The sequence below is a fragment of the Danio rerio genome, chromosome 21 (assembly GCF_052040795.2).
Source record: "Danio rerio strain M-AB ecotype USA chromosome 21, GRCz13ab, whole genome shotgun sequence".
NCBI lineage: Eukaryota > Metazoa > Chordata > Actinopteri > Cypriniformes > Danionidae > Danio > Danio rerio.
The window spans coordinates 47,630,426-47,645,000 of record NC_141041.1 but is presented as its reverse complement, the minus strand read 5'-3'; the positions used below and the strand labels follow the sequence as shown (position 1 = coordinate 47,645,000).

General features: G+C 37.9%; 1 protein-coding gene and 1 long non-coding RNA gene across 4 annotated transcripts in view; one reads left to right on the top strand and one right to left on the bottom strand.

Moving 5' to 3' along the window:
* Positions 1-14,575, bottom strand: part of gabrb2b (gamma-aminobutyric acid type A receptor subunit beta2b) — a 151,475-nt gene that overhangs the window by 18,290 nt on the left and 118,610 nt on the right. For all 3 annotated transcript variants that reach the window (XM_087301932.1, XM_087301933.1, XM_087301934.1), the window contains exons 6-7: positions 8,055-8,192; positions 2,603-2,755 (exon numbers count right to left, since the gene is read on the bottom strand). In XM_087301932.1, coding sequence (XP_087158058.1) covers positions 2,603-2,755; positions 8,055-8,192 — 291 coding nt within the window. The remainder of the gene's footprint in view (positions 1-2,602; positions 2,756-8,054; positions 8,193-14,575) is intronic.
* LOC147838972 (uncharacterized) overlaps positions 1-14,575 on the top strand; it is an 89,078-nt gene that overhangs the window by 12,140 nt on the left and 62,363 nt on the right. The window lies entirely within an intron of this gene.

The window sequence follows — 14,575 nt, the reverse complement described above, 5'->3', positions numbered from 1 at the left end:
ATCAGCCTTACATAATCACTGATGACAGGGAAAAAGTGGGGGCTTTAAAAAAAGAAAGACATATAGAAAATGTGTGTTAAAAAATGAACAAATCAAATCAGTATAAACGTCTGTCAATATGCTTGATTACAGATCTTGGGAGAGTATTAGGGCTGAAAAAAAAAAAAAACTGGTATTCCTGGTAAATCTGGAATTTGACCAAGTTATAGGTCATTTAAAGAGGTCACTAACTGTTTATATACTGTTCTATGAAGTCTACTTATAATTTTATCGAGATTTTGAGCAGACTTTGGGCAGGGATGGATGGATGGATGGATGGATGGATGGATGGATGGATGGATGGATGGATGGATGGATGGATGGATGGATGGATGGATGGATGGATGGATGGATGGATAGATAGATAGATAGATAGATAGATAGATAGATAGATAGATAGATAGATAGATAGATAGATAGATAGATAGATAGATAGATAGATAGATAGATAGATAGATATGCACGCAGACGGAAAGAAAGAAAGAAAGAAAGAAAGAAAGAAAGAAAGAAAGAAAGAAAGAAAGAAAGAAAGAAAGAAAGAAAGAAAGAAAGAAAGAAAGAAAGAAAGAAAGAAAGAAAGCATCTGGATGGATGGATGGATGGATGGATGGATATATAGGCAGGCAGAAAGAACGCATATAGATAGACAGACAGACAGACAGACAGACAGACAGACAGATAGACAGATAGATAGATAGATAGATAGATAGATAGATAGATAGATAGATAGATAGATAGATAGATAGATAGATAGATAGATAGATAGATAGATAGATAGATAGATAGATAGATAGATAGATAGATAGATAGATTGATTGATTCACGTCCCTGATTCACAGCAGCCGTCAGATGCAGGCTGAGTGAAAGAGCTCTAGTAGGCGCAGCTACAGTCTCTGATCTTCTGTGTTGCCAGATCTAGTCATTATAAGCATTGGACTTGTTTTAATACTAAACCAAAGGACATAAGACTTGTTCTAATACAAACATTGGCATCATTATTAAAGTAATTTGGGTCTAAATAATGTTTGAGGTTAACAATTGTGAATTCTATTAGCAAAACTTTTTCGGGGGACTGCTTTTATTTATTTATTTATTTTTTTGCACTTGCTTTAAAACTTATTCTTACATTGTTATTAATGTATTTTGGGTGTAAATATTGATTGAGGTTAGCAAGTCTGAATTCTATTAGCAAAATAAAAATTTGGGGGGACTGTTTTTCATTGTGGCGAGGCAGTGGCGCAGTAGGTAGTGCTGTCGCCTCACAGCAAGAAGATTGCTGGGTCGTTGGTTCGAAGCCCATTCGTGTGGGTTTCCTCCGGGTGCTCTGGTTTCCCCCACAGTCCAAAGACATGCGGTACAGGTGAATTGGGTAGGCTAAATTGTCCGTAGCGTATGAATGTGTTTGTGTGTGTGAATGTGTGTGTGGATGTTTCCCAGAGATGGGTTGCGGCTGGAAGGGCATTCGCTGCGTAAAAACTTGCTGGATAAGTTGGCGGTTCATTCCGCTGTGGCGACCCCATATTAATAAAGCGACAAGAAAATGAATGAATGAATGTTTTTCATTGTTTATGGTAACAATCTCTGGCAAGATTGCATCACCAGCACTAAAAAAATAAAACTATAATTATTTTAGTGATGTTACCTCTACGTTTAACAGTAGCATAATTGGCATTGTATAACACATCTGTACAACATAATTTAAACACTGGCCAAGATGTTTTATTAATTTAGTAATTACCTGTTTAACTAGCTACCTACAGCGAGTAATAGTTCAAAATGACCACTACCACCATGTGTGACGCCGCCGCAGGACAAAGAGAGTATTAAAATGCTTTAGGTGTTAAAGCAGTTTGCGATATTGCCACCAGGGGGAACAAAGGGACGGCATGTGAACAATTACACAGTAGCTGTAAATACCCTGCTACTTGAAAATGAAGATGAAATAACAAAACAAAGAATTCATAATTCCTTATTAGTCATGTATACAGCACAATGTGTAATCCCTGGCCATGGGGAGCAAAAAGGAGGCTAAGGGAGAAACTAGAAAGTTTATGATAATATGTCTAAGACCAAAATTTTCAGCATTTTTTTAAATTTATGCACAAAATTATGTTGATTTTAGTTTATATGTTGTTATATGTGTGATATGATTGTGCTAAAATAAGTATAAATGACCGCTGATGGAGTATGTTCCTGTGACAATGCAAGCAGCAACACTGTATAGTGGATGAACTACATACGAGGAGGTCAGATCAGGAGAGAACACTGCTGTGCTATAACAGGAGACACAGGAGAATGGTAGGTGGACAGGGAGAGGTACAGTAAGTGGAGTGTGTCTGACAGCTGTGTGTGGAGGCGGAACCAAGAGAACAGACAGTGCCAATCCAGGTGTCCAAAACTGAATTGATATATGCTGAATATGCTACATTTCAATGCTTTTCTTGGCTGGTTAAGGTACAGTTCGGACTGAAATACCCCCTAAATCATACTTACTGCACATAGATCCATATATCAGTGAACATAGTTGCCAGCTGTAAGATTGTTTTGTTAGATCAGTGCCTACCTAAAGCGACCCTGGCAGCCGAGGCATCATAGTTGATCCAGAAGGATACCCAGGATAGGATGGTGATTAGGATGGAAGGCATGTAGGTCTGCAGGATGAAGTAGCCGATGTTTCTCTTAAGCTTGAAGCTCAGGGAGAGGCGAGGGTATGAACCTGTTTGAAAATAGTCCAGCAATGAGATTGCGTTAGCTAGATTTATAAAATACCTTTTGTGCAAATTAAATGTTTCGTGAATTTTGTTTTTCTGTAAGACCACTCCCAACTTCCACATTTAGACTTACCTAAGCATCTTATTGTGTACATAACTCTGTACTGTATGTAATATTCATATCTGTGCATTGAGACTTTGTAAGCTCACAGGATGTAAAGCTCAACACACAATAAATAAATGCAATTTATTGAGTTTACCCATTGTAAGCTTTGTGTATATGTGTGTATGAAAAAAAAAATCTGTGCACATGCTTTGTCCAACCCAGGCTCATTCTGAAAATGTACCAATATATACATTTCTGGAGAGTGTCAAATACATCACAGGAGATACATTTTTTTGCAGTTGTTATTTTTGCGAATCCACCAGAGGTCGCTGTGTATGCTTTTTCAGATCTCACATTTCTCTCGCGAGTGCCATTTGATCCTGCTGTCCACCAGAGGCTGCTGCCGTCTGACTGACTGATTGACTGACCCACCCTCCTCCTACTCTAAACCCAACCAATAGTGTGTTCAAAAGCATCGATTGGCCCACTCACCCACTTTCCTAAAACCAACCAACTGTTTTAAAAAGAAATCTAGAAAAAGAAAAGGTCTCGCCTGATTTTTACCACGTTTTCAGATTTTTATCACATTCTCACCCTGTTATTTACTTGTTTATTTTATTTGTTTGGGTTCTATTTTTGTCTTACCTGCTTTCTGGAAACATTCTTTGCCAGACTTGAACTCTGCCACCTTGATGTACTTGAAGTTTAGAACTTATCTTGACGTACATGGCGAGCTACTAGACAAACAACTGGAATGCCAGCCATACGGACAGAAGCAGTCAGCTGGTAAGCGTGAAAAAGACAGCATCAAACTACCCTGTAGCGTTCATTTGAAAGACTTCTGGCTACATAATTCGCAAGCTATCTCCAGAAATGTATATAGGTCTATGTTTTCAGTATGAGCCAAAGTTGACATTATCCAACTTAATTAACAACTGCTTGCCACAAAACAACAATTAAACACCATTATTTTTCTGAGCCATCTTATTTTATTCATTCTTCAGTTAAAGTCAAAGCTGACAGAAATAAAAATGGCTAGATGAAGCATACACTAACCTGTATATTGTTAAGTCACAAGATGATGGACAATTTCACGCTCTTAACTTTCTAGGGACAGTTAGGGGATTGTCACATACTTCTTGTTCTAACATAACAAAGCAAGTTCAATAAATAAATGAATGTGTTTGATATGGAGGAACTTGACTGGCCTGCACCAAGTCCTGACCTTAACCCAACTGAGCAGCAGTACATTTATTGAACTGAAAATGTACTACATAAGTGACGTGGTGGCGCAGTAGGTAGTGCTATCGCCTCACAACAAGAAGGTCACTGGTTTGAACGTCAGCTGGGTCTGTTGGCGTTTCTGTGTGGAGTTTGCATGTTCTCCCCGCGTTCGCGTGGGATTCCTCCAAGTATTTTGGTTTCCCCCACAGTCCAAAGATATGCGGTACAGGTGAATTGGGTAGGCTAAATTATCCGTAGTGTATGTGTGTGAATGAATGTGTATGGATGTTTCCCAGAGATGGGTTGCAAGTGAAAGGCCATCCTCTATGTAAAACATATGCTGGAGAAGTTAGCGGTTCATTCCGCTGTGGCGACCCCAGATTAATAAAGGGATTGAGCCGAAACTAAATAGCATCAGACAACAGTTTGAAATTACATTTTGTAATCCCACTATAATGTTTCATTAAAAAATGCATCAGAAGATATATTCTTATATTTTTATATCAATTTATTTTGTTCTATAAATACACAATATTTTTATAAAATACCCAAGAAGCCACACGTTTATTTATAGGACATAAATCGGCACAGATTATAAATTTATTTTCTTTATGCTTCAACAATCAGAAAAGCTTTATCTGCATGGTATTCTCCTGCAGCCATCCATCTATCATTCTCTGAATGCATTTGTTGGTATAGGGGGTTTCCTGGAATGTTAGATGATTCATGGCTGAGCTCTCGCCATTGTGGACTATCTGCGTGAGGATGTCTTTAGGCAATGAGCATGAATGAAACATACAACACATTACAGTGAGCACTCCATTAAGCTGGATTTATACTTTCGCATGGCGCCGCGTCGCGCACCTCCACTGACTGCGATTGCACCATGTGAAACGGATGAGGCTTTTATACTCACCGCGTTCGTCGTTGTGATATTCTTTAAAGCAACAGGGGGCGTTCAAAAGAAACTGACCGCAAAGACAGACGGATAAACGGAGAAGTAGGAACTTTACAGAACTACGTCATATCATTAATATCATTCAATACTTTTAAACAAATTATTTTTATTGTTTTTATAAATTATTTTAATCATTATAAGGATTTTTAGAAACATTAAATTTTTTTTTTTAATCAAACTTTGATGCATCAATTGCTTTTGTTCATATCTCGGACAATTGTACCTATTAACGTTTATTAAAATATCAATAAAAGAAGAAGATGAGTTGATTTAAAAATGTATTTTATTATGGCATGAATAAAAAAAGAACACTTACTAAATAAAATAATGATGTTTTTTTTTAGATTTAGCCAGCTCCACAGTTCACACATTACTGTCTGGCTAGTTTCTGTCCTCTACTTATGCTAAAAAGGCAATAATGGTCCAACATTCCTGTCCATTATCACCAGTAAAGCCTAGAAAAACAGGGCATCAGTATATTGTAAACCGGTTCAAATATTCCTTTTCCATTTATCAAAGAAATGATTTGTTCCTTAATTATAGTTTTGTAACTAATAAATTGTTTTAAATTCAAAAATGTACTATAAATATCAGTGTTAAACCCATGACTAGTGGAAAAACATATTTCTGTAATTGTGTACGTGGGTCTCCACTTTTGCCATGACCTCTTTTGGCTTTAACAAACTCATCTCCCAGGTTTTTCCAAACCTTTTAACAAAAACGTTCTTCTTTCTCATGGCTGTTGCTATTTCTAGCCAAGAATTGTTGATAATCTGGTTATCTCTATGCTCAGGGATCATAAAAATGTCTGTATAGGCGTACTGTTTCAGACAAGAGACTTTACTCAAAATGTACTCAAAATCATGTCATGCGCATCCAAAAGCGAACATCCGCAAACTCTGCAATTAAGTCACATTTCGCATCACACCCAAGCGAACAAACAGTAGCGTCGAGTATAAATCAGGCTTTATGCTCACAACACTATTTTTTTGCAATAAACAATAAATAAATATTACTTATCTTTACTGAAATTCAAATAAAGTGAAAATCCAAATATATTTCTCCATAGGGACTAAAATGTTCTCAAGGATGTTGTGTAGTAAAAAGGGCGAGCGATATATATGTGTGTTCCCTGGACTAACGAATGATGCTTTTCTCTCTGCCAATCTCACGGACAAGTCTGGGTTTGGTGGCCTGGTGCCAAGTGTAAAGTTTAGTGAAGGGGGATTGTGGTGAGAGGTTGAATTTTCAGGAGTTGTGCTTGTCCCTTTTGTTCCAGTGAAGGAAAATAGAAATACTTTAGCATACCAAAACATTTTGGACAGTTTCTTGCTCTCAACTTTGTGGGAACACTTTGGGGATTGCCTCTTCCTGTTCTAATATAAAAAGCAAGCTCCATAAATAAATAAATAAGTGAGTTTGATAGGACTGTTTGACTTGACTGGCCTGCACCAAGCCCTGACCTTAACCCGACTGAACACATTTAAACTTTAGACACCTTGTATTAGTGTCTAACCCAGGCATGTCCAAACTCGGTCCTGGAGGGCAGGTGTCCTGCAAAGTTTAGTTCCAACCCCAATCAGATACACCTGGGCTAGCTAATCAAGCTCTTATTAGGAATTATAGACACATCCTTGCAGGTGTGTTGAGGCAAGTTGGAGCTAAAATCTGCAGGACAACGGCCCTCCAGGACTGAGTTTGTATGACAAAGTTCCTACACTACCCTGCTGAAAAATCCAGCTTAAACCAGCCTAGGCTGGTTGGCTGGTTTTAGCTGGTTGACCAGCCTGGTTTTAGAGGGGTTTTGGCCATTTCCAGGCTGGTTTTTTAGCTGGATTTGGCTAGTAAAATCCAGTAAAATCCTGGCCATTTCCAGGCTGGTTTTTTAGCTGGATTTGGCTAGTAATTTTCCAGCCTGACCAGCTAAGACCAGGCTGGAAAATTACTAGCCAAATCCAGCTAAAACCAGCTTGACCAGCCTGGTTTAAGCTGGATGTAGCTGGTTTTGGCCGGACTCCCAGCTTGGCTAGGCTGGTCAAGCTGGTGTTAGCTGGTCATCTCCCAGCCTGACCAACTAAGACCAGGCTGGAAATGGCTGGCAACCGTCCTGGAAGTGGCCAAAACCCCTCTAAAACCAGCCTGGTCGACCAGCTAAAACCAGCCAACCAGCCTAGGCTGGTTTAAGCTGGATTTTTTTTAGCAGGGATTACACCAGAATCAGAATAGCCATATCAACCTAAACAGCAACTTTTTTGGTTTATTTTTTGCTTTATTAGCGATGTAACTTCTTAGATTTTTTATGATTGAGATACTAATTAAAGTCTAATCTGATTCAATCATCTATGCTAAGCTAAGCTAAAAGTGTACCTAGACCCAGGGATTAGCTGAACGGATTCAAAAAGGGTTTGAGTCTATTTTCAAAAAGAAGTGAAAGTTTTTCTTGGTACTGCTGTTGAAGATGAACACCGTCTTCATATTTTCCGACTAGCTGAACCAAACATTATTTCCGAAGGCTGCGTCTACAGCTAACCTCCTGACTTGCATGACAAATTCATGAATATGAAAATGTAGTCGATGAATAAATCAAGTGGTCGCACAACATTCCGTTAAATAACTTATAAGAACACCCTGTTTCTTGTTTTCAGTGTGTGTGTTTTTCATTTTTCAGGCCAGGGTTGTTTCGTATAACTGCTGGGGGCTTGGGATACCACTAGCCATGCCAAAACGAGACGCTCATAAACCTGGTGTTTACTTCTCTACAAGGCATTTTCAATGAAGGATCTGCTTATTGACTAAAACTGCTTACAGAAGCAGAACTAGCTGTATGTGTAGTACATGTAGTGTGTAAATGGGTGGGGGATATGATCTCGAAGTGCCCTAATACGTAAGTGGGGCAAAATACGTTTTGTGCATTTGCAACTTTAATATTTTAACAAGCCGCAAGCTTGTTTTTTTCAAGAAGGTGAATACCACAGGGTACAACTCTCAGCTGATTCCTAAAATGTAGTTTGGTTACCTGTAGAAAACACAACATTTTTGGAGATGAGTTTGTAGTCCACTATGGAGAACTGAGGAAGCTCAATCCTTTCAACGCCCGTTACCGCATGGTTGCCGCCTCGCCAGTAAAACTCAATGTCATCTGTGGTGTAGCCATCTGAAAGAAGAGAACAGACACATATTAAAACATATATGAGAGTCTCTGGCATTTAATTAAAGCCAAAAAAAATATTCATCCATCCATTTCAATCAAATAAATTCAAAGCATACAAACCTTTAAAAATATTACAATAATCCATTGCCGAATGAAATGAACAACCCACTCCTTTTTTATCCTTCAATTTAAATATAATAACTAACCATACACAGTATGTAATATACTACCAGCACTATTAATACTTTTTGGGCTCTATTTTGAAGGTCCATGCGCAGAGTGCAAAACGCAGGGCGCAAACGCTTTCAGGGCGTGTCAGAACGCATTTTTGCTAATTAAGGACGAGAAAATCCGCTTTGCGTCGTATCGCATTGTCTAAAAGGGTTGAGTTTATTTTCTTAATGAGTTATAGGTGTGTTTTGAGAATAAACCAATTAGAGTCTCATCTCCCATTCCCTTTAAGAGTCACCTGCGTCACGCCAAGACATACAAAAGCAAATTGTTATGAATGAACTGAAAAAGCCTCCCGAGATGAAGAAGACATAAAAGCAGTGAATTTTCATATTTATGTAGGCTAGAAAATAATATGTTTTGTAATATTTTAATCCTTTATATTTATATTCTATATCTATTCTTATTATATCCTAAATATATCCTTAATATTTAATTTTTTTCATATGTAAAGATATTTGCCTATTGCTCTCTTATGGTATTAAGCAGTGTGTAAGCGAGGCGCAACTCTGCGCCGGAGTTTAGACCGGGTTTGTTTTGGTCTAATGAAAAATCTATTTTAGTTTCTCAAAATAGCAACGCGCCAGCAGTGCGCCTCAGAACGCCTTCCTTTTTAGACCAGAACGCCTATGGGCGCACAAATGAGCGCTAATGCATTTGCTATTTAAACAGCGTAGCGCAACGCCTCAAAACCACTCTTGCGCCAAGCTGAAACTACCAAAAGACTATTGCGCCGCGCCTTGCGCCCCACTGCGCCGGGTGTATGATAGGGCCCAGCATGTCTAATCTTGTAATTCACAGCCCATTCCATTTCAAGAATTGGGTTGAAAATTACATGAATTTAGACTCGGACTCAAAATGTATTATCCCGTTTAGGGAAAGTAAAATTGCAGCAAGGTGCCGTAACACAAGCGAAGTTCCATGTACACATTAATAAAATAATACCCCACAACATACAATACATCACATCGTAGGTGCATCTCCCTCCCCCCTGAACTACTTTAATGACCTAATGGCCACCATTATGAAAGAATTTCTAACTCTGTTTGTCTTGCAAATAGGAACTCTAAAATGACATCCTGATGGTAACACCTGAAACACAGAGTACAACGGGTGATCCGGGGTGCGTAGGATACCCTGAGCTCTCTTTAAAACGCCAGTATGGTAAATTACCATTGGACCAGTTTGGTTAAAACCAATGATCTTCACCAGGCTACTCAACCTGTTCTTGTTTAACACAGTCAGATTACAGTACCAGGCTACAATGCAGAAAGATAAAACAGATGCAATAAATTGGTTATAAAACAATGTCTTCATAAAGGTACAAACCTGAAATCATCTAAGTTTCCTCAGAAAAAAATCAGTCTTTGTTGGAATTTTTAATAGACAGCCTGAGTGTTAGGCTGAAATGTCAACATATTGGTAATAACGACCTGTAGTTATTTATATGTGTCCACAATTTCAATGTCCAAGCCTTTAATATTTATTATGCTGGGGGTAGCCTTCCTTTAATCTATCACCATGTCTTTTGTTTTATTTACATTCAACTGGAGAAAAAATCTATCACAACAGGAAGTAAATTCTTCCACAACAGGACCATGCCCCAAATCCTGATCATGGAGGAGACTCACAATCACTGAATCATCAGCTCATTTTATGATATGACAGTTCCCGAACATACTCCGACAATCATTAGTATACATGATGAACAGAAGAGGTGAGAGGCAACAACCTTGAGGGGACCCAGTGGAACAATACTGAAAGGTAGAAAGAGCACCATTGACTCTGACACACTGCAGACGTCCTACTAAAAAAATCCAAGATCCATCCACAAACATCAAAATCCAAGTTAAAAAGAGAAATTAATTTCTCAACCAATAAATGTGGCTTCATAGTTTTAAAAGCAGAAGAGAAACCAATAAACAACAATCTGGCATGGGTCTTAGGCTTTTCCAGGTCAGAAAAAACATTAACACAACAACAACAGTCATCCATTTCAATCAAATACAATTAAAAGCATACACAAACCTTAAAAACAACCCATTCCAAAATTAAATTAACAACCCACCTCGCTTTCTATTCATCAATATGCATATAAATTACAGCAAAATTGAACATATCTGACATATAAGTGCATAAGTAATACTACTACTAATACATGTTACTGTCCCTGTATGTCAAATCTTGCAATTCCCAACCTATTTCACAAATGAACACACTTTATGAGTGGCTGTTGTGTCATATTTGTTGATCGAAACTCTTAAGATTAAAATAACATTAAAGTCCGAACAAAACATCAACAACAATAACAGCATAAGTCATACATTTTAAACAAATACAATTAAAAGGATACAAAAACCTTCAATATATACAATAATACAGTGGTTCTCAGAAAAAAAAAGGTCTCTCCAAGTACCACCAAAGTGAGCAGTGTTGAAATACAGTAGCATAGTAGGCCCAGTAAAGCAGCTACAACTCTGCACAGTTGAAAAAAAATGTGGCAGATTACCCCAGAGATAGAGGCTATATGTCATATATGACATATTATATACATTATTTTTGATAAATTTTGAAATATATGTAGCATGTACATGACATATTTCATTCCTCCATGTACCACTAGAAGGAAGTATGCGTATTACATGTACCACAGTTTGAGAACCACTGCAATAATACAGAATAATATGAGTGAAAAACCGCACTCCATTTTAAATAGATCCATTTTAATGCCAATTGTTGACCTGTTTACCATATCTGACATGTACAGTAACTACATAAGTACTACTACTACTACTACTACTACTACTACGTTACTGTCCCAACTCTGGATAGTATATCTAATCATGCAATTTCCACCCCATTTAACAACTAAACACACTTTATGAGTGCCTGTTGTGTCATATTTTTTGGTCGAAAGTCTTGCAATGAAAATAACATTAAAGTCGGGAAAAAAAATCAATGTGAAAAACCTTAACAACAGTCACACATTTCAATCAAACAAATAAAAAGCATACACTAACTTCTCGAATATCAAAATAATCCATTAAAAAGTGAATCTACTTTTATTTTCATTCATTCATTTTCTTGTCGCCTTATTCCCTTTATTAATCCGGGGTCGCCACAGCGGAATGAACCGCCAACTTATCCAGCAAGTTTTTTACGGAGCAGATGCGCTTCCAGCTGCAACCCATCTCTGGGAAACATCCACACACACACACTTATACATACGGACAATTTAGCCTACCCAATTCACCTGTACCGCATGTCTTTGGACTGCTGGGGAAACCCACGCGAATGCAGGGAGAACATGCAAACTCCACACAGAAACGCCAACTGAGCCGAGGCTTGAACCAGTGACCCAGCGACCTTCTTGCTGTGAGGCGACAGCACTACCTACTGTGCCACTGCCTCGCCCTACTTTTATTTTCATCAATTTAAATATTAATTATAGCAAATTTTATCATATCTGACATATAAGTGTGTAAGTAATACTACTACTACTACTATGTTACTGTCCCAACTTAGGACCGTATGTCTAATCGAGCAATTACCACCCCATCTCACAAACGAACACACTTTATGAGTGTCATATCTACTGGTCGAAAGTCTTGGGATTAAAATCACTTTAAATTAAGTCGAAGAAACAACATCAACAACAATAACAACAACAACAATAGTCATCCATTTCAATCAGATAAATTTAAAAGCATGCAAAAACCTTCAAAGTAATCCATTCTAAAATGAGATTAACAACCTAACCCACTTTAAATGGAGCAAATCAAATATTAATTATTGACCAATTGATCATATCTTAAGCATATTAAGCAAATCCATAAGTTACAGTAGTACTATTACTACGACTACTACTACTACTACTACTAATAATAATAATAATAACATGAATAAATCAACTCAGGCTCCTTCTGAAAACATACCACTGTATACATCTCTGGAGAGCGCCAAATACGCCCTAGGAGGTACTTTTCCACCAGAGGGCGCTGTGTACACTTTTTGACATCTCAAATTTCTGTCGTGAGTGGCATTTGCGGCTGCTGTTCTGGCGTAAAAACCACCAGAGGCCACTGTCGACTGACTGACCGACTGATTGAACAACTGACTGACTGCCTATTCAACTGACCCACCCTCCTCCTTCCTCAAACCCAACCAATAGTGTTTTCAAAAGCACCAATTAACCCGCCCACTTACCTAAACGTTCTGGAACAGTTCTTTGCAGAACTGGCACTCTGTCATCATGGTCAACTCCTATCTGCGTCTCAAGTTTGCCAATGTACATGGCGAGCTACTGGACAAGCTGGTAACAGCGGGAAAGCCGTCCATAAGGAGATAAGCGGTCAGCTGGTGAACGCAAAAATAAACAATACTGCCACGTAGAGTTCGTTTTAAAGACATAATGCAGCCTGTGGCTACATAATTCACAATCTCCAGAAATGTATGGCTACGTTTTCAGAATGAGCCTATGTTGAAATAAATATTACTGTCCTAACTTATAAAACTATCTCTAATCATGCATTCCCTGCCCATTACACAAATGGACACACCCTTTATGTGTGTCTGTTGTGTCACATTTGTTGGTCTAAAGTCGTGGGATGAAAATGGCATTAAATAAAGTGAGAAAAAAACAACAACAATATTGTTTCCTCCATTTCAATCCAATAAATTAAAAACATAGACAAACCTTCAACATATTACATTAATCCATTGCAATATGAAATGTACAACCCTCCCTATTTTAAATGCATCAATTCAAATGTCAATTATTGACCATGTCTGACTTATAAGTGCATAAATAATATAACTACTACTACAATACCAATACCACATCTTAATATCCCAACTTATGACAGTCTAATCTTGCATTCCCAGCCCATTACACAAATGAACACACACTTGCGCATCTAAAGTTGATTAGTTAGTGACCCAAAAACAAGATGCTCATGAAGCTCAGCAGCTGTTGTGATGTTTGGGCAGATGCCGCATAATACATTAATACATTCTGGGTAAAAAATAAGTAACGTTTTTGTAATTTTCAGAAAGTGAACTCTCTTATTTGTTTTAATACTCATTTTTATTGATGTGTTTTTTCAGGTTAAAAACGTTACGCTACAGCAAACAGTGTCTTTATTCATTATAAGCTTTGCATATCCATAATTTAACATGCTAAATCATTTAAAGGGCGCCAAGATGTGAAGAATTTTAAATGATGAAAAGTGTAATCAAGTTCAAGCCGTGAACGTTTGCTACATTAGCGAGGAGCTCTGAAATCAAACCTGCACTATGGGTCGTGATATGAAGTATTCTCCTATGTAATAACAACAGAGGAACGTGTCTTTGCCGCATGCTGTTGTCTGAATCATTATTTTATTTGTATTTTTTGTGGATCTGAGGTCAATTCGAACCTGTGTTATTAGAGAGCAGAGGATAAGCACATGCAAGCCTTGGGTCAAACTCATTGTCAAGTCAAATCATACGGCACTCCGTTTCTGACCTCAGACGGAGAAAAAAAAAAAGCCGTCATAAATATTCAAGGAAAAAACATGAGATATTTTGTTTGCTTGGGTGCTCGCTGTGCTGAAAAGCGACAGAAACACGAACAGCCAGACCCATGTAGTCCAACCATAAATGATTGAAAAACATCTTATTGTATTGGAGCAAACAACGCTCCACTTCAGACTATGAAAAAAAAATAAAAATCTCTTGGCCTTGCATAATCCACCCGTGGATGATCCTCTGTGCGACTATAAGTTTTTAGACTGACGGCCAAAACACAAGAGAGTAGCGTAATATATGAGAGGAAAAACATCATAAGAAAGAGGGAGTAAACTGAGGCACAGTGTTTCCACTTATCCAAACCACAAAAGGTTCTGAGGGACCAGGTTGTATTGTCAAAAAGGTCAAATAGAATAGAATTAACCCAATGTAAAAGCAGAGTTATATACATACACACACATACAGTTGAAACTATTTTAGGTCTGTTAGGTTTACCTAAATCATTTACATTTGCTAAGTAAGGTTTATTCATAAACTAATTTCGAGAGGACCACGTGCTTATGATTTATCACCGCCGGTCTCGTATTTGCTAATCACTATCTTCCAATCATATGAGCCCTAATCTACTATAAATAACAACAGTTTTC